We start from the raw sequence: 20165 nt of genomic DNA on the forward strand, positions 1-20165 counted from the left end.
CTGAACATTTCTTTCGGTTCTCTTAATTTTTAACAAAGTTATGGGCTTTTGACTGTCCTCGATTACAGCTTTTGTGTTAAATCAATGGAAAAGCAATAGGGAAAAATATGCTAATTTCCGAGTATGAAAATGGCCATAACCTTTTTAATACTGAAGATATGAAAGTGAATTAGGTGTCAATTTAAACTTATTTTTATGATTTATCTGATGGGACACATTGCAGACTTCATTTTTAAAATCTCAAAATGTTGTAACATTGCTACTTTGTCTCGTTTTCACACCTAACACTTCCTTATCTCCCTCTCCCCTAACATCATTAGGAAGAAGGGTCTCGACCCAAAACACCCATTCCTTTCTCTCCAGAGATGCTGTCTGTCCCTGCTGAGTCACTCCAGCATTTTATGTCAATTGAGCGCAGATTGGGACTACATACCCCACAGTGCAGCGCGGCCAGCCCCGCCTCTTTATGTCACCGTGTGTCGTCATGAGCGGGGCGGGTCACGTCACGTCACCATGGCAACGGGCGCGAGAACGAGATGATGATTATAAAAAAGCGATGACGTACATCTCCCCGCCCCACAAGCCTTTGCAAAGAAGAAAGAACTTGACGGCGATAAGATGGAGCATTAGGGAGAGTCGGCGCTCTGGGGGGGCCGAGGGAAACGGATCGGAATAAGGCAGAGGGCGAAGAGTGTCGCATCTCAGTGGCTTCTATATGCTCGCGCCTCGTCTGTCCTTGTGCTGAGAGAAACTACGGACGAGGATGGCCAGCGCTAGTGGTTCGAAAGCGGAATTTATCGTCGGTGGAAAATACAAACTGGTCAGGAAGATCGGCAGCGGCTCGTTTGGAGACATCTATCTGGCGATCAACATCACCAACGGCGAGGTGAGTGAGGGCCCGGGAGGGGCCTGCTGCGCCCGCCCTTCATCGCCGCTCTGCACGGTTGTCGTTGTCTTTCATCAGCTGACGAAGCTTTTTTTTCTACCACCTCCCCTCCTCTAATCTTGCCCCCTTCCCTCCCCCCACTCTAATCTTGCCCCCTTCCCTCCCCCCAATCTTGCCCCCTTCCCTCTCCCCACTCCAATCTTGCCCCCTTCCCTCCCCCCACTCTAATCTTGCCCCCTTCCCTCCCCCCACTCTAATCTTGCCCCCTTCCCTCCCCCCCACTCTAATCTTGCCCCCTTCCCTCCCCCCACTCTAATCTTGCCCCCTTCCCTCCCCCCCCACTCTAATCTTGCCCCCTTCCCTCCCCCACTCTAATCTTGCCCCCTTCCCTCCCCCCACTCTAATCTTGCCCCCTTCCCTCCCCCCACTCTAATCTTGCCCCCTTCCCTCCCCCCACTCTAATCTTGCCCCCTTCCCTCCCCCCACTCTAATCTTGCCCCCTTCCCTCCCCCACTCTAATCTTGCCCCCTTCCCTCCCCCACACTAATCTTGCCCCCTTTCCCCCCCTTCTTCTACTCTTGCCCCCTCCCCTCTAATCTTGCCCCTTCCCTCCCATCCCCTAATCTTGCCCCCCTTCCCTCCCCTCCTCTAATCTTGCCCCCCCCTTCCCTCTAATCTTGCCCATTTCCCTCTCCTTCCTCCCATCTTGCCCCTTCCCTCCCATCTTGCCCCCCTTTCCCTCCCTCCCATCTTGCCCCCTTTCCCTCCCCCCCCCATCTTGCCCCCCCCTCCCCCCCTCCCTCCCATCTTGCCCCCCCTTTCCCTCCCTCCCATCCCATTTGCCCCCCCTTCCCCTCCCTCCCATTTTGCCCCCCTTTCCCTCCCTCCCATTTTGCCCCCCTTTCCCTCCCTCCCATTTTGCCCCCCTTTCCCTCCCTCCCATTTTGCCCCCCTTTTCCCTCCCTCCCATTTTGCCCCCCTTTCCCTCCCCCCATTTTGCCCCCCTTTCCCTCCCTCCCATTTTGCCCCCCTTTCCCTCCCTCCCATTTTGCCCCCCCTTTCCCTCCCTCCCATTTTGCCCCCCCCCCTTTCCCTCCCTCCCATTTTGCCCCCCCCCTTTTCCCTCCCTCCCATTTTGCCCCCCCCCCTTTCCCTCCCTCCCATTTTGCCCCCCCCCCCCTTTTTCCCTCCCTCCCCTTTTGCCCCCCCCCCCCTTTCCCTCCCTCCCATTTTGCCCCCCCCCTTTCCCTCCCTCCCATTTTGCCCCCCCCCCCCCTCCCATTTTGCCCTCCCTCCCTCCCATTTTGCCCCCCCCTTTCCCTCCCTCCCATTTTGCCCCCCCCCTTTCCCTCCCTCCCATTTTGGCCCCCCCCCCCTTTCCCTCCCTCCCATTTTGCCCCCCCCCTTTCCCTCCCTCCCATTTTGCCCCCCCCTTTCCCTCCCTCCCATTTTTTTGCCCCCCCCCTTTCCCTCCCTCCCCCCCCCCCCCCCCCCCCCCCCCCCTCCCCCCCCCCCCCCCCCCCCCCCCCCCCCCCCCCCCCCCCCCCCCCCCCCCCCCCCCCCCCACCCCCCCCCCCCCCCCCCCCCCCCCCCCCCCCCCTTCCCCTCCCTCACCCCCTTCTTGCCATTCCCCCCCCCCTTCCCTTTTTCCTCCAAATATACGTCACGTTTCTAGGAGGTGGCCGTGAAATTGGAATCACAGAAAGCGAGGCATCCCCAGCTTCTCTACGAGAGTAAACTGTACAAGATCTTGCAGGGAGGAGTCGGAATCCCGCACATCCGGTATGTTCATGCTAAACTTTGTGTGCTTTCCGCGCCCCAGCCCTCGTTTTGTGCTGCGGGCGACCTGGTCCCTCCCTTCCACCTCACGCTCCTCCCCCTCAGCTGAATCAAAAGGCCTTGGAGAAGCAGAAAGATTTTCGTCCTCCTTTCAACCCGATCCTTTATCCCCACCCCAGTTTGGTATATATTTTTGGGGGAAATTATTCCTGCACGATGAGCAGCCTATTGTTAAATAAAGACTATACTTCGTGCCAGCGAACACTTTCCCTTGCAGTTGCTCCGGCCTACCGATGTTGTCTTTAATTTCTGTTGCATTGTACTTATCACGATCTGCAAGCCGTGATTGTATTGCAGATTATCTTTAGACACTAAACAGAAGGTCTGTACCTAAACAATGTAGTGATCAGACGTAAAATACGGATGACTGCGTGGAATGGCTGCTCTTTTGTTGTGTTTTGTACGGACATGTCATAAAATGGCGGATCGACGTGACTGGGAACAAGTTTCATCCAACAGGATTTATGTATTTCGAAAGTTTACGGAGTAATGAGACTATCGACATGCTTGTTTATAATCAATATCAGCAAAGATTTTAGAAGGAAAAGAGTTCATGAGAAACCTGGCAGGCTTTTTCTCACCGTTGAACATTTGTCTAAGTTTAGGAACTAAGGGAGTAGCTTGGCTCGCCAATGTCTCAGTTTAAGAACAATGACAGTAAGATCACTTTTTAAAGTCAACAAATGAAGTAAGGAGCAGTATCGAGAATAAAAATCCTGCTAAGTTGCCAGGAACTTAAATAGAAAATGATCAAATAGAAAATGAGAATAAAGGCTTAGAGAAGAATCTTGGTTGTATCCGTTTTTTTTTAATGAAGGATTGAAATTTGTTGAAGGGAGGGAATGAAGTGGACGTTGAGTCGAAATGGAGATAGACAAATATTAAATCACAGACTTGGGAAGAAAGCAAGGTACAGGGGGAACCTAAAAATGAAATGGATTTCCTGATTTTACTGGATTTAATAAGGTTGTTTTGCAAATGGGTTTGAAGATTAGTATGACTGGTTGTAATCAAGTAACAAGAAGTTTCATTGCCCTAAATGAAAAGATTGATTTTGTTGAAAAATTATTATTTTACTAATTAAATGGCAAATGAATACAGGTTAGAGTGAAGGGCAAGGCTGGCAAGGGTCGGGGACCTGAGTTGACAAGACCTATTGAGGCTTTGGTCGAGCCAGGTACACGAAGGTGTACTCAAGTTAATCCCAGGAGGAATATTGGGAATGCAGGAGTATTCTTGAGGAAATCAGGAGTGCTATGGATCACCTGGGAGGTTCTCCGTGGACATTTTTCCCATTTCTACAAGGACGTATGACATGAAAACAAGGAGCTTCGGGAAACTTATTGGGGTGTATTGGGGATAGTCTGTATTATGGTTGAGGGAGTGAATGTCTTCGAATGTATAAAGGTAGATGAATCTCATGTGGTAGAGTTGCTGCCTTACACCACCAGGTACCTGCATTCAATCCTGACTGGATTTGGGTGACAGAGTTTATACATTCTCTCTGTGACCACGTGGGTTTTCTTTGGGTGCTCTGGTTTCCTCCCACATTCCAAACACGTGCAGGTTTTTAAGTTAATTGGCTTCGGTAAAATTGTCCCTGGTGTTTAGGATGGTGCGAGTGTGCGGGGATTGCTGGTTGGCATGGACTAAGTGGGCTGCAGGGCCTGTTTCTGTGCTGCATCTCTAAACTGTGTGAAATCGCACACCTCCAGATTTAGGGACAGTTTCTTCGCAGATGTTATCAGGCAACTGAATCGACCTACCACAACCAGAGAGCAGTGCTGAACTTCTATCTACCTCTTTGCTGACCCTTGGACTATTCTTGATCAAACTTTGCTGGCTTTACCTTGCATTAAATGTTATACCCTTATCATGTATCTATACACTAAATGGCTCAATTGTAATCATGTATTGGCTTCCTGCTGACTGGATAGCACGCAACAAAAACTTTTTGCTGTACCTCGGTACACATGACAGTAAACTGAATGAACTGATTAGGAATAGTGTCACAAATCTGATTGGGTTTTTGACGAATAAACAAAGAGGCGGTTAAGGCAGTAGTTGTGGTCTACATAGACTTTGATATGGCTTTTGTTAAGATTTCTTGTGGTAGGTTGCTCCGGATGGATAGATTGCATTGACAGGAAGATGCAGAGGGTGATGGTGGAAAGTTTTTTTTGAACTGGAGGTCCATGACTAGTGACGTGCCTCAGGGATTGGTGCTTGGTCCTTTGTTGTTGCTCAAGCATTGGGATAATTTGGAAGAAAATGTACAAGGCATGACTAGTAAATCTGCGGATGACACCTAAGATACAAATTATTGTTAACTGTGAAGAAAGTTATCAAAAATTACAGTGGTATCTTTATCTGCTGGGTAATTGGGCTGATGAATTGCAAATTAAATATAAATGCAAGGGTTTGAATTTTAGGAAGTCAAACCAGTGTGGCACTTTCACGGAATGGTAGGACCCTAGGAGTGTTGAAGAACAGAGGGACTAAGGAGTACGAGAACTTGCTTCATAGGTGGACAGTGTTGGAGGGTGGGATATCATATTTCAGTGTTTTGAGTGTACAAAACATTGGTTATGTTGGTATCGAGTTCAGTTTTTGTCACCCATCTGTAGGAAAGGTGCCATTAAGCTTTAAAGAACGCAGGGCAGCCTTACAAGGATGTTGCCAGGGTTCAAAAGGTTGTGTATAGGAAGGGATTGGGCAGGCTGGGGTTTAATTCCTTGGAGCTTTGGAGAATAATATTTGATCTTGCAGAGATACATAAAATCATGAGCGGAATAGATGGGGTGAATGCACATAGTCTTTTTCTCAGGCTTTGGGAATTAAGACAATAGACAATAGGTGCAGGAGTGGGCCATTCGGCCCTTCGAGCCAGCAACACCATTCAATGTGATCGTGGCTGATCATCTCCAATCAATACCCCGTTCCTGTCTTCTCCCCATATCCCCTGGCTCCACTATCTTTTAGGTGCCCTATCTAGCTCTCTTGAAAGTATCCAGAGAACTGCCCTCTGAGGCAGAGAACCAAAAGGTATAGCTTTATGAGGGGGGTGATTTATTGGGAACCCAACTGGCAACCTTTATGCAGAGAAGTTATACGGAATGAGCTGCCAACGATGTGGTTGAGGCAGGTATAGCATTAAAGGGACATTTGCATCGGCTCATGGGTGAGAAAGATTTGGAAAAACGTGGGTCAAGCGCAGGCGAATGGACCTTCCATGGATGGGTATCTTGGTCGGAATGGGCAAGTTGGGCCTCAGGAGCTGTATTATTTGTGAGCTGTATTACTCTAACAGGTTTCTCTATTTAACATCAGTTGATAAGCTATCGGAATTTCTGATATAGTGCATCTGGACGTGTTTATGGGGTATGGCATGGACGAGTGATGGGTAAATTGACAGTTCCCATGATGACAGAAACATTATTTGGAGCAGTCTTCCTTGAGAGACAGCGAAAGCAAAGGTAGTTGGATTTCTGTCGATCGACATGTAGATGGGTTGGTCATTAAGCTTGCAGATGATATGAAAATGGATGAAGTTGCAATCAGTGAAGAGCACCGTCAAATGTATTTGTTGGTATATAGGTGTTATATGAGTTACGGGCAGCATGGTGGCACAGCGGTAGAGCTACTGCTTTAGAGACCTGGGTTCGATTATGACTACGGGCTGCTGTCTGTACGGAGTTTGTATGTTCTCCCCGTGACTGCGTGTGTTTTCAGAGATTGGTTTCCTCCCACACTCCAAAGACGTACATGTTTGTAGGTTAATAGGCTAGGTATGAATGTAAATTGTTCTCGTGTGTTAGGGTCATGGTCGGTGCGGACTCAATGGGCCAAAGGGCCTGTTTCTGGGCTGTATCTCTAAACTAAACATAAAAAGGTAAGTGGAGAAATGGCATGGGATCAAAGTCCACAGCTCCTGTGAAGTGGCAATGCAAGTAGGCAATGGTAAAGAAGGCGTATGGTATGCTTGACTTCATCAGCGTTGAGCACGAGTCAGGAACTAGATTTGCAGCTTTATAGGTCCTTGATTAGGCTGCATTTGAAATACTGTGTGCCGTTCAGGTCGCCCTATTACGGACGGAAGAAAGATTCTTTTAAGTGTGCAGAAGTTGACCAGAATGCTACCTGGATTAGAGGGTAGATTATGAGAAGCACGGATACAGTAGTCGGCCAGAATCTTTTTCCTAGGGAGGAAATGTCAAAGACTAGATGGCATAGCATTAAGGTTAGAGAGGCAAAGTTTAAAGGTGTGCAGGGCAGTTTTTTTGGGGGGGGTTTTGCACAAGTCATTAGTGTCTGGATCGTGCAGCCAGGGATGGTGGTGGAAGCAGATGGTGGCATTTTAGATGCTTTTAGATAAGCACATAGATATGCAGGGAATGGAGAGGTGTAGGTCACATGCAGGCAAGGGAGATTAGTTTAACATGGCATCATGTTTGGCACTGACATTGCGGGCTGTAGGGCCTATTCCTGTGCTGTACTGTTCTATATTCTTTGGGGTGCTACAATTTCAGTCAGTTTGGCCATAGTCTCATTAAATGGCAGAGCAAAGGCGCAGCTGGTACAGCTGCTGCTTCAGTGCCAGAGACCCGGGTTCGATCCTGACCTAGAGTGCTGGCTGTGCAAAGTTTGCACATTCTTCCTGTGACTGCTCTGGTTTCCTCCCACATCCCAAAGATGTGCAGGGTTGTAGGTTAATTGGCTTCTGGAAATTGTCCCTATTGTGTAGGGAGTGGATGTGAAAGTGGGACAACATCAAACTAGTGTGATGCTTGACTCGGGTACTGAAGGCCCTTTTTTCTTGCTGCATCTCAGTTTAGAAGCAGCTTGACAGGCACAACGTGCTGGAGTAACTCAGCCGGCCAGGCAGCATCTCTGAAGAACATGGATAGGTGAAGTTTTGTGTTGGGATCTTTCAGACTCATGGAAAGGATCCTCGTTCAGAAGAAGCTTAAAGGACTGTGTGGCCTGCTCCTAATTCAAACTTTGTCATAGTTAGCAATGATTGAGAGAAAGTGGTGGATGGATTTGAGGAAATGTTCTCTAACCAAATTGAAATGATTTAGGGGACTAGCATCTGAATGAATATGGAGTGAAACCAGCTTGATGTGTATTGCTATCGTGCATAATTGTGTAGTCAGTGCATGGATTCCAAATTCATATTAATATGTCAGTTGATAAAACTATGGCAGATACCAATTCAGTATGAGGTGCTTGACTATGTTTGAATCTGAGAACTCATGGAGTTGATTTGGAAGCCCAAGTAACCTACGTGCACATGTAGTTTTGCGTCAATATGGGCCATGACAATGTTGGAAAAATAGTGTATCATTTCTGCAGAAGTTGGAGTATATGGTTATCAGCTCAATCTAAGTGTATCATACTAAGTGTACCTCCTTAAACAGGAGGAATGTAAATTGTTTGGAGATATGGAGTGCAGGGCATAATCTTAAAATGAAAGCCAGGAGATTTCAATGAAACTGGAACCCCCGATAGAATATGGTCAAGCCAATGAAGCAATGAGGAAAATGAATTTGACAGACTGGAGATCAACTTTTCTGTTTGTTGTCTTCATGCATTGCTATATGGACTAACTTGATCTAGGATAAAAATGCTATGGATATTTTGTTGTAGGATTTTTAAGATGTTGAGTAGCTTTGTTCAAACCTCTTCAGTGAAGAAATAAATATATTTAAAAACAAAATATTTTTGGGAACGGTCATATAGACGTCACCACAGGTAAGGACCTTTCTCCAGCATTTAAATATAAAGAATAAGGTAATTTGCAGTTTTATAATTTTCCTCCTAAAAAATAATTGTCTTTCTTGACGATTCAATCATATTTTGATACACAGCTGTAACTTGAGTCGCCATCTTTGCCAAGATGGTATGTTGAGAAACTGGATAAGATGATCTTAGAGGAGGTTGTAGCAGGGAGCTAAGGAGTATATTTTATTGAATTTAATTTATGCCAGCTCCATGATAATTGTTCTATCATCTGCTGGGAGAAAGAAAAATAATTATTAGTGTCTGAATTTATTTTTGTAACTCGACTATGGGGTATTCGGTGGCCTGGCTCTTCCGGGGATGCTCAGGATTTGTTGAGGAATTTGTTTTGACTTGTTTGAACATGGATTTTTTTTTCTACTCCAAATACGGTGCCTCTCATATTTAAATATGACCTGTAAACGGGTTCCGTCACATTTGTATTAGATGAGGTTACGTATTGATGACTTGCTTCTCTACCAGGATTGAAGAAAGGGAGAAGTGTGGATCAAATTGAAAAATGTCTTTGAGTCATTTCACTGCAAGTAAAGTCTTTGGTGAAGACTGTAGCCAATGAAATTGGGTATGTTTAAGGAAGAACTGCAGATGCTGAAAAAATTGAAGGTAGACAAAAATGCTGGAGAAACTCAGCGGGCATGACAGCATCTATGGAGAGAAGGAATAGGCGACGTTTTTGGTCGAGACCCTTCTTCAGACTCTGGGTAGATAAGTTGAGTAGATAAGGATTCTTGTTTTTTTTTATGTTGATTCAGATTTCAAATTAATCATTCACAATGTTGGCATTAGTAAAAGCCAATGCTTTAGAGCAATGCCAAACAATGTCATGGAATTAGAATTGTATGACAATTGCCTCTAAGTCTATGTTAGCCATTTGAAGAGGGAATCAGTGTAATTTTGTTTTTCTCCAAAGCGAATGTACAAGCGATTATGCAATTTGGCAGACCACTATTTAATTATTGCACTTTCATGCAAAGCATTCCAGATTATAACTAATAACTAGTTTTTTATTTTTTTAATTCACATATCTTTAGATCATTAAGATATCAGTCTTTAGTTATTGGCTCATGTACTCGCAAGATAAACATTGAGAAATTTCTTGTATTTCTACCTTTCAAAAATCTGTACCACCCCATATCAAATTATTGTCTCAAACCTATCTGTTTCAACAGGAAGTGATCGATAATCTTTCCTGCACCATCTTGCAGGGCTGCATGTCATTCCCAGAATTTAGTTTAGTTTTAGTTTTGGCAATACAGAGTGAAAACGGGATTTTTGGCCCACTAAATCGTGCTGACCAGCGATCATCCTACACACTAGGGACAATTTACAGAAGCCAATTAACTTATAAACCTGTACGTCTTTGGAATGAGGAAACCCATGAGAACTCCATACAAAGAGGACCCATAATTAAGATCAAACCCAGATCTCTGGCACTGTAAGGCAGCAACTTGACCACTGTGCCGCAGTGTTTATTGGTGTATTATAGTCTAGCTTAAGTGGCGGCACAGTGATGCAGCTAAACTAAAGTGATGTGCACCAAAACATCTTCTGCTTGAGAACCAAAATCCTAAATTCCTTATCACCCAATTTTTTTATTATCTGTATAGGTACCCAATTTTTTTGTTATCTGTGTAGGTTTTTGAATTGCTCTTTAGTCTTTTTCTCTCCTTGTTTTGACTTCACTGGATTTCATCTGTTACTTGTTTGCTTGCTCCACAACCATGATTTGTCCTGTAATCTACTTCTTATACTTGCAAACTATCTCATTTGTACATAATGAAATTTTGCCTCTTATTGCATTGCCCATGTCATAAGTATGTATTCAGTAGAAGTGGTCTTAACACTAGTTTCTCGGGCAACCACTTGCTGCCTCTCTTCAATCTAAAAATAGGTACTTAGCATGACTTTTTTCTGCTGCAAGTCAATTACTGATCCATCCTGGTCGCTTCATTGCATGGTCTTCAATTTCAAGAACTAGCCTTTTATGTAGGACTGTCAAATGTATCCCAGAAGTCTAAATAAGGGATATATTTTGCATTTCCTTCATTGACCCTGTGGTAAATTATTAAAAAAAAGTTGAACACATTTAGCCTTTAAGCAGTTATGTTGGCTATCCTTTGTTAATTTAAATTTCAAAATAACTAAAGTTAAATTGAGCGTCTTGCAATTGTTGTATTTGTCCATAAAATGTGTAACTGTTTGCCTTTTTCGGGTTTTTTTGGCATTGGTCTTGAAATTTAGCAGGATGAAAGGTCATGGATGGTCCTGCGATTTCCCATTGTCTTTCTCACAGCAATCTAGGATGAGTGGCAAACGGCCCAGTTAATTTTTACACCTGGTGAATGGCTATGCTAACTTAGGTTAGTCAATGATGCAATTTTATCTTTCTCACATGTTTCATCTATCTCACCTTTTTTAAACTTTCCCTTCACGAAGACTTGACAATATTTTCTTAATTGATTAAATATTTAAACCATCTCCTCAACTTCAATTTAGTTCCAAGTTAACCATCACTTGTTATGTGCATTTGCACCTTTGAGTTTTCTCTTCTGTTAAAATATCTAGGCAGCTCATATTCTCATTTTGCATTTGTTTCATTACTTCCCCTCTGGGATTAAGTAGGATCTTTTTTTGTCCTGTGGCATCTTATCTTTTATAAACCCGAGGCTCTGGCTTTAAATGCCCTACCCTTCCTCCTTTTAAGAATGTGTCCAAACTTAAGCCATCTTCTCTTTGGAGACCACTCAATTTGTTTTCCTACCAATCTTCGATGCCACTTTACCCATGTTGGATTCCGTCTCATCCTAATGGTTGGCCCTCCAAATTCTACTCCAGATTACTCTTTGACCCTTTTTATTCCAAGTGATACTTCTTAGCTAAGTGTTTCCTAATTGGGATTTGGCCAACCTCATAAGCATTTGATCCAATAGTGCTAACCTTTCTGATTCATATAAATTTGCTGTTTCAACAAAGCTCCCGAACTTTAAAGATAATGCTCTCCTTTTGCAAATGCTATCAGTTAATTTAGGCTATCATCAATACAGCTAATGCCCATGTAATCTCCAAGTAGATTTACTACTAAACTATGCTCCAATATTTGATGGTCTTCAGGAAATGTACCCAGTGGAGTAATTGTTTTTTCACCTATACAGATGGCTTGTATCCTTAAGCCCACAAAGTCAACCTCTGGCACCATTATATCTTCCTTTATCTGTTGTCTGTCACTGCTCCACCTCTTTGAATCCCTTGATTTTCTCATCACCTTGTAGCCAGAGATGTTTATGGAGGCAGTCCATTCTTCAGACATTTCTCAGTTGTCACTCTTAGCTCATGTCTGTACTCGCATATGATGGGTGATTTTGCAACTCGTCCAATGTCACTGGCCTGGAATATATAGTATCTGAAGTTGTTCTTTGGTTTTGAAACTATAGGAAATCCTGTAAAATTCTGTAGATTTAAACTTATTTTTTGTTTTTCCCTTGAGTTGTCCTCTTGAATTTACGTGAAATGCCAACATGAAGTTGAGTACGTTCATAAAGAGAAAATTTACTTTTGGTAATTACAGCAAATTATTGTAGCTTTATGCATTTACTACTTTAAGGGAGGAGTTTTCTCATTGAGGTTTTAAATTTGGGAAGAAGTCTTCCCTTGGAGAAGGGTGCATGTGTCTGAATGATTTTGAGTCTGCAGTAGGATAAGTGAAATGTGCAACATCTGCTCTACTGCAGAAATACACTTTGTATCATGATGGTCTGCAAGAGGTTATGTCTATTTTGCTGATCTGGCATTCCATATTCGAAGTTATTTGTCATGTGTTGCTGTTTTGAAATTGGATTTGAATATCAAGTACACCTTAGACAGGCTCCTTATTTATAATTAAATAAACGTTTTGCTCTGAGCTCAAATTCAGTTGAAATCCTGCAGCTGAGTTCTTATTGTTGCTGTCATTTTTGAGTTTAATACATGATGCTGTCAGTTATTTGCTTTCAAAGATGTTTACCTAATAATGAAAGAATAATCTACTGGTATGATATTTAACTGTATTCAGAGATACAATATGGAAAAAAGGCCTTCTGCCCACTGGGTACATGTTGACCATTGACCACCCATTCGCACTAGTTCTGTTATCCCACTTTCTCACCCACCCTGCATATTAGGGGCAATTTTAGAGGCACCAATTAATCTACAAACACACTTGTTTGGGATTTGGGAGGAAGCCGGAACATCGGGTTATTTGTATTTTGACTTAAACAATGAATTGAAGTTGCTACATTATATTTAATAACATTGTTGATCAAAGTTTCTGGTCATCTCTAATTCTGTCTTGGGTCCGAGAACATTTTAATATATTGTGCAGAAATGTCACAACATCCAGGGGCAAGCTAAGAATTTGTATTTTTCATTTGCAGGTGGTATGGGCAGGAAAAGGATTACAATGTCCTAGTTATGGACTTGCTTGGACCTAGCCTTGAAGATCTGTTTAACTTTTGTTCACGAAGATTCACAATGAAAACTGTTCTCATGTTAGCTGATCAGGTAGGTTACATGAATACAGTAATTCCTGAGACCTGGATCTGCACGCTCATTTAGTAACAACTTTATTCACACTGGGATGCTATGACATTTAATTGAGTAGCTTAGAGCTGAAACGGGATAATTGTTATTGGAGAATTTCATGTGTAACCTATAATAGCTTATTATCTTGCTTAAATATGTATGAGAATTAATAAGTTTTGCAAACTTGCAAGTTTTTTGGTAAGAACATTTATGACAGACAGGTGAAGCATCAGATTTGACTAATGGGGTTGTTGGTGCATCAACGATTGAATGTAGTTTATTATCAAAGGGGAAAAAATGTGGTAAACATTTGAATAGACTTGGTTTGTGATTTATATGTAAAAGCCGTTAGAATGGAAATTTTGGGGAAGAGATCTATTTTGCTGTAAGTAGACAAGGCAATGAATTAACGCTTGAGTTGGATATCAGATGGTGGTGCTAGTGAAACAAAGGTTAAGATTCTGAGACTACAAATTGATAAGGCCATCTAGAACATGTGGATAATTGTTTTGTATTTTAGATAAGGTGAATAGCCAGCCTTTCCCCAGGGTAGAATAATCTAAAACTAGAGGATATGTTTTTAAATAAAGGGAGGAAAGATCAAAAAGGGCCCCGCAGGGTTCTTGGCTCCGCCATCCCCAGATGTCTACAAATTGCTCCAGTACATTTACCTGTCCAAGTATTTTTAAATTTTTGTAATTTTACCAACCTCTACCACTTTTGGCAGCTCATTCCATGTACACACCAACATCTGTGGAAAAGTTGCCATGCGGGACACTTTTCCACTCTTCAAAGAACTGTTTGCTATATTAACACCTCTTGTGATTTTATAAATGTCTCTAAGGTTACTCAGCAGCCTCCTAATCTCCACGGAATGATCCAGTCATTCTTTTACAGCTCAAACCTTCCTGACCTGGTAGTATCCTCGTAAATCGTTTTTGCACCCCATCAAGTCATAATTATGAATAATAAAAACAGTGAACACAGCATTGATCCTTGTGTGGCACACCATTTGTTATTGAACTTCCATCTGAAAAACTACCCTTTCCTACCCATTGTCTTCTATCTTCAAGCCCGTTTTGTATCCTATTCCTGGATCCCACGTGATCTAACCCTCCAGACTGGACTACCACGTGGTAACTTGTCAAAGGGCTTGCTGAAGTCTATGTAGTTAATGTATACATAGAGGCACAACATTAGTCATTTTCCAGTGATCCAGCACTTTGGTGATACAAATATCTCTGCCAGTGGCACCACAACCTCTCACCTAGCTTTCCACAATGTGGTAGGATACCCCTGCTCAAGGCCTAGGGGGGTAACTATTTAATACATTTTAAGACCTCCGAATCCTTTTCTGTAATGTGGACAGATAAAGCCTGGCCAGTGATAGTGTGTACATGTGAGATTTCAATGATTCTCTTAATTCTCATGTGAACTGTGGTACAGTGAAATATTGCATAAGTTATGTATACAGATCAGTAAGATTATTGCCATACACAAATACTATCACCGGTTAAGTACATAATGCATAGAAACCGCCCACTGAGCCCATGTGCTAGAGTCGCTGGGTTTTGGTACCATTTACAAAGTCCCAGTTGTAGTTTGCCATAAAGACCTGTTGCAGTAATAGCCGTGAACTAGATCTTCCACGAACCGTTGTCTCTCATTTCCTTGTCGCCATCAGCCTTTGTGCCCCGGGAGTGTCACCTGCTGCCAACCTTGAGGCATGGAAAGCAAGATCACTGTTTTTTCTTACTGGCCTTTTGTCCTGAGTCCGCTGCTTTTGCCGACTCCCTCTACCCTTCCCTCTGGCTCCCAGTCTTCGGGGCGAACAGGAGACATTGTGGGAGCCAGACTTTATGCCTGCCAGGCCGTGGCTTCAGCCACGCGCTGCCCTCCATGAGCCTCTGCTGTGCACATCCCTCAGTTGATTGTAGTGTGCGAGGTTAAAAGGATGTCAGGCAAGGAAAGAAGAGAAGGGAAATGTAAAAGTAAAATGAGGGGTATGGGTGAAAGTGGTGGGTAAAATGGGAATAATAATGAAATGGGAGGAATTGAAGAATGTACAGAGAAAGGTATAGGAGCTGGGTGACAGCGGGGAATGCTTGGGTGGCAGGGTATGAGCAAACTAAGGAGTTACAAAGAGTGATCATATTGAATGTGGTGGAAATATCAGAGCATGATATGTTAGAGGCAGAGGTTGGTGGGGTGAAAGGTGTGAACCAGGGAAGCTCTATCCTTGTTCAGATGGGTGGCAGGGTGTGAGAGTAGCACTGAGGGAAATTGACACGTCACAGCTCCATCCACAACAATGGGGGAAATAGAGGATGTCTCCATTTCTTCTGCTTGACAATTTCCAAAGTAACTTAAGTGCTGCTCAATATACCAATCAAAATCTGGTTATAACCATTGTAACCTGCGTAATACCAATAGTGTTCCCAAATTCATCTATTACGCTATATTTCATTTGCCTTATGGAAGACACAAGGTTCAGCAGTTGCTAGTTTACCAGAAAATACACAAAGTGCTGAAGTAACTCAATGGGTCAGTCAGCTCTGTAGTCTGACTGAAGAAGATGTTTTCTGTGTTCGGGAAGGGCTGTCATAACAGAACTACCTGTAGATGGAATTTCAGTTTTGATTTTGTAAAAATTGAAATAGTAGTCTGGTGGGAACACCATCTACTGACTGGACAATGATTGAAATAGTTTTATTCGTGAAAAATTGACTGTTTCTATTCTTTGTTGCCAATAATTCAACGGTTTCAAAGCTCTTTTATTCTCACATGTACCAGTTAAGGTACTGTGATATGTGAATTACCATACAGCCATACGAGAAAAAAAAGCACCAAGACACACAACTACATAAACGTTAACATAGAAATCTACCACAGCGTATTCCCCACATTCCTCACAGTGATGGATGGCAAAAGAAGTCCAAGCTTCTTCCTCTTTATTTTATTTATTGGGGCAGTTGAACCATCCATCGGGGCGATTGAAGCTCCTGTAGCCGGCAGTCGAAGCTCTCTCATTGTGGTGCCGACCCGGGCCCCAGCCGCGGGCTCTGTCAGCTCCTCTGTCCGACCCGCGACGCCCGGCTCCTCCGTCCGATCCACGAGGCCCCTGGCCTGGGCTTCCACGTAGCGATCCAGGAGGCATCGAGACCACAGCGTCTCGATAAAGGCCTCCGGCCGCGTTCCCAGTTTACAGCCGCGGGGTCCGTTGGAATATCTTTCTGCCAAAAGTTGCGTGCAAATTTTTTTGCAGATCCCCCGACGTCCAGCAGTCATAACATTAGTTAGCTTAGCAGTGAATGCATTTTAAAAAAAAACCACCAAAGTAGGCCATTTGGCCCAAAGGATCCATGTTGTCTGCCTGGGGCCAATCGCACCAACTGTGCGGCAGCGTGTGCCAGACTAGGAACGAAGAGGACCATTTAGAAAGTCTAATCATTTTACAGATGCTAAAATGTTATTCTGTGAAAATCAATAATTTTGTGTCTTTCTGAAAGAATGCTTTGTACTTTGGAGCCAGTGAGCATGCAGACTGTTAATTGTTGCTTAGTTTGGCATTAAAAGATCATCAATAGCATCTTAATTTTAAACTGAGATTACTTTGAAAATACATGACAGTCTGGATGTCTGATAGCAACTTTGGGTTTTCCACCTATTCTATGCACGTGTGAAAATTCAAATGTTCAAATTGGCTTCGTGATATGATGACAGCAGATGCTAATAGTTTCTGGTTCATTGATGAAAGGTGGACTGACTAGCCTCTCATAAATTGTTGAAAAGAAGTGGAATTGATTTTTCACAGATTAATAAATAGCATACTGGTTGGCGTCAATTGTTTTCATCAATTTGGACTGATAAAATATTAATGCTTGCACATTTACCATTGGTATCAACAATAACCTGGGTTAACAGCAGTTCGAAATGACACAAATTGCTGGTGTAATTCTGCGGGGCAAGCTAGAAGGAATGGGTGACGTTTCGGGTCGAGACCCTTCTTCAGTTGGAACTCAGCCTGATGGGTCTCAAGCTGAAACTTCACCCGTTTCTTCTATTCGGAGATGCTTCCTGTCCCGCCCGCTGAGTTACTCCAGCATTTTGTGTCTACGATGTAAACCATCATCGGCAGTTCTTTCCTTAACAGCAGTTCTGTTGATTTAGTGTTTAATAAAACATTGTAGGTTTGAGTAGGCATTTTCATATGCATTTCTTCAAATTGCTGCTCAAGTGTCAAACATTAATTTCAATTGAACTTGTTGGAGGAATTACCTACATTTCAATTCTGCTACAGTGCCAGTTTTCTTATTTCATTAGAAAGTTGATAACTTTCCCACCATTCTGGAATTTATGCTCGGTAGTGCTTGTGCAAAAATGTTTTTCTCCCTGAAATATTAGTGAATGTTTTTTGTTTTGATTTGTAAATTGTATGGAAAATTGCTCCTTTAAGCATACTGCTTTGGCTGCAATGCCACTAAATATAGTTTTACCTTTGTTAGTGAGACAATGTCGAATTTTGTGGTGAATGAAAAAATGTATGCAATTTTAGAATAACTTTATGATGCTCATTTAAAAATGGTAGTATCCTTTTCTATGAAACTTTCACGCAGGTGGCCTGCATTGCATATTTAGTATTACGTTTTCATTCTATAACAGCCTTATTAAGAATTTGAAAATTTAGAAAATACTTCAATCATTAATCACTATTTATAACTAGATCGGGGAACATGATGATAGATACATAAAATATTCTTATCTATCTTGAATTAATTCTTGTCCCCTCACGAGTTTTATGTTTTTTGTATCCTAGAGTTTTGGTAAGTGAACAAAGGTCTGGTGTGGGCTGGATACGTTTGTGATTCTTTGGCCAGAAGTTGGTGAATAGGACTAGACATATACAAATCTTTGTCCTAGGCTTGGTATTATTAGGGAGGCAAGTAGGAAAGAAGCAGGGAATGGAAATGATTGTAAAACATGGCTGAAAATAACATGAAATAATTCATTCTTGCTAAGGTGGACGTCATGATTAACATTCAAGCAAAATTCTTATGTATGAGCATGTATTGCTGCCTACACAATAAATCTATGCAGTACAGGTTGACAAAACCTGTAGTAATTATTTATGTTATTGTAATTAAAACATTGTTTACCTTGATACATTTATAATTCTACATTTTTGATTTACTCAGATTAGAATAACAATTGCTGATCTTTGAGAAATGAGCATACATGTGAGCTTTTTCGGTACAACTCAAATGAGTACTTTTGTTTTTCAGATGATCAGCAGAATTGAATATGTGCATACAAAGAATTTTATTCACAGAGATATCAAACCAGACAACTTTCTAATGGGTATTGGACGTCATTGTAATAAGGTAAGGATTCACTCTGTCGTTATCAAGAACCGTTTAACAGGCATCTAGTTTAACAGCCAATCTTTGGAAAGAAGAAAATTACATGTATGTTCATGCTATAAATGACCTTACTGTTTAGAAGGAACTTATTTTCAATAAAATATTGACTAGTGAATTTAATCCATTCATTTCATTGATTCCATTTAATTTTGAAGCTTCTAAATGTGATCCTTAAAGTTGCATTAAAGTTAAGATGCAAATTTCATCAAAAATTGCATGAAATGTCATGTTTCCTGCCATTGTTTAATGAAAATACACAGCATTTAGAAATTATGAAGAAATTCTTAAAATAAGGTATTCAGTAATTATAATCATTCAAGTCAACTTGCAGTGGATCATGTAAAATAAATGAACAGCAATCTCTTCATTCTCTCCCCCATTTAAAAAAAATGTTTTAAAATTGATGGAACAGCGACAAGTCGACTAAAAAGAAAAACTGCTGAAACTGAAGATATACCTCCATTAATTATTGCGACTGGTTTTGTTGTTGAATTATGTCGCTCATTCAGCTGTGGTGAATATATCTATGTATTTGAATTTATGCATCGAGGTGTCAGTATTTATTTTTTAAAAATAGGCAAATGACAGTTTTCAATAGGGGAAGATCTGACTCGCTAATTTCCATTTACCTGTGAGAGCCAACTTTAAAAACCTGTTCAAGTTTAATGTTCCACACTGCTAGTTATCTGCTTCTTTACTAAACCATCCTTTTTTTTTTTTAAGTAGTTTCTTTATTTGTTTTCTAATTGATCTGTGCTTAAGTTCTGTTTGTCAGAATTGCATGGGTAAACCCCTTGTCTTTGTTTTCCACGGGCAGTCCCATATTTTCAAGTTGTAGAATCAACTGTACTCCGTGCCCTCAGCAACCATTTTACCTTTGAAAAGGAGGCCAAAAATCAACGGAATAGTCTGGATGTGTTCATGCAAGGGTTAGTTTTAATATGACCTATTATGCACTTGGACATTGTTACCTTTTATTGATTTTTTTAATATAGTGTGGACTATATCAGTGACTTGTACCATGAGTCCAATGTGTTTTTGCTGCACTGATATTTTAATCCTCCCCATTTGGCAAATGATTTACCTCAACTTGCCTATTTTAGACCTTTTTCATTTTTATGCATTGAATCTCATTTATCATTTCTCCACATTGTTTCAATCCTTTTTGAATTTGTGAATGTTGGTATTCATTACTTATTTCATTTATAAATTTCTACATTTAACAGCAAATCATCTCAATTTAAATTTGGCAACTCATGAGAGTTATCTGGTTGTTAACAAGGTACTTGCCCATATGGTTCTACATGTTGTCTCCCAACAATTACTTCAATGCATTCTCACTCCACCAGTGGAATTGGAGCTCATGAAAACTTGGTACTTAAGTAAATGAGCCAAACTGTTCATTTATTTCACGTGGTTATACTTGCCCCTTTATGTTAGATAAAGTTGAATTGTGTATGAAAATTCCACAAGTTAAATGTGTGATTTCTTAAGCCTGTTAAAGGTATTAGAATAAATAAATAGTGATGTTAATTCCTCTTTTGTTTCATCAGAAATTTGAGCTTTTTATGTTTGTGTGCTTGATTGAAGTTTGTCATTTTTGAGCTTGAGCAGACAGGCAGCATTGGCAACATTAAGCATGCTGCATTTGAAAGTATATT

General features: G+C 41.8%; 1 protein-coding gene across 3 annotated transcripts in view; it reads left to right on the forward strand.

Moving 5' to 3' along the window:
* Window positions 1-565: 565 nt before the first annotated feature.
* csnk1a1 (casein kinase 1, alpha 1) overlaps window positions 566-20165 on the forward strand; it is a 42227-nt gene continuing 22627 nt past the window's right edge. Inside the window, exons 1-4 of one of the 3 annotated variants that reach the window (XM_055643035.1) lie at window positions 566-886; window positions 2562-2668; window positions 12937-13063; window positions 18367-18465. In XM_055643035.1, coding sequence (XP_055499010.1) covers window positions 764-886; window positions 2562-2668; window positions 12937-13063; window positions 18367-18465 — 456 coding nt within the window. In that variant the 5' untranslated portion in view covers window positions 566-763. The remainder of the gene's footprint in view (window positions 887-2561; window positions 2669-12936; window positions 13064-18366; window positions 18466-20165) is intronic. The other 2 variants (XM_055643034.1, XM_055643036.1) reach the window with 2 other exon arrangements.

This window comes from Leucoraja erinacea, chromosome 11, assembly GCF_028641065.1.
Source record: "Leucoraja erinacea ecotype New England chromosome 11, Leri_hhj_1, whole genome shotgun sequence".
NCBI classification, from domain to species: domain Eukaryota; kingdom Metazoa; phylum Chordata; class Chondrichthyes; order Rajiformes; family Rajidae; genus Leucoraja; species Leucoraja erinaceus.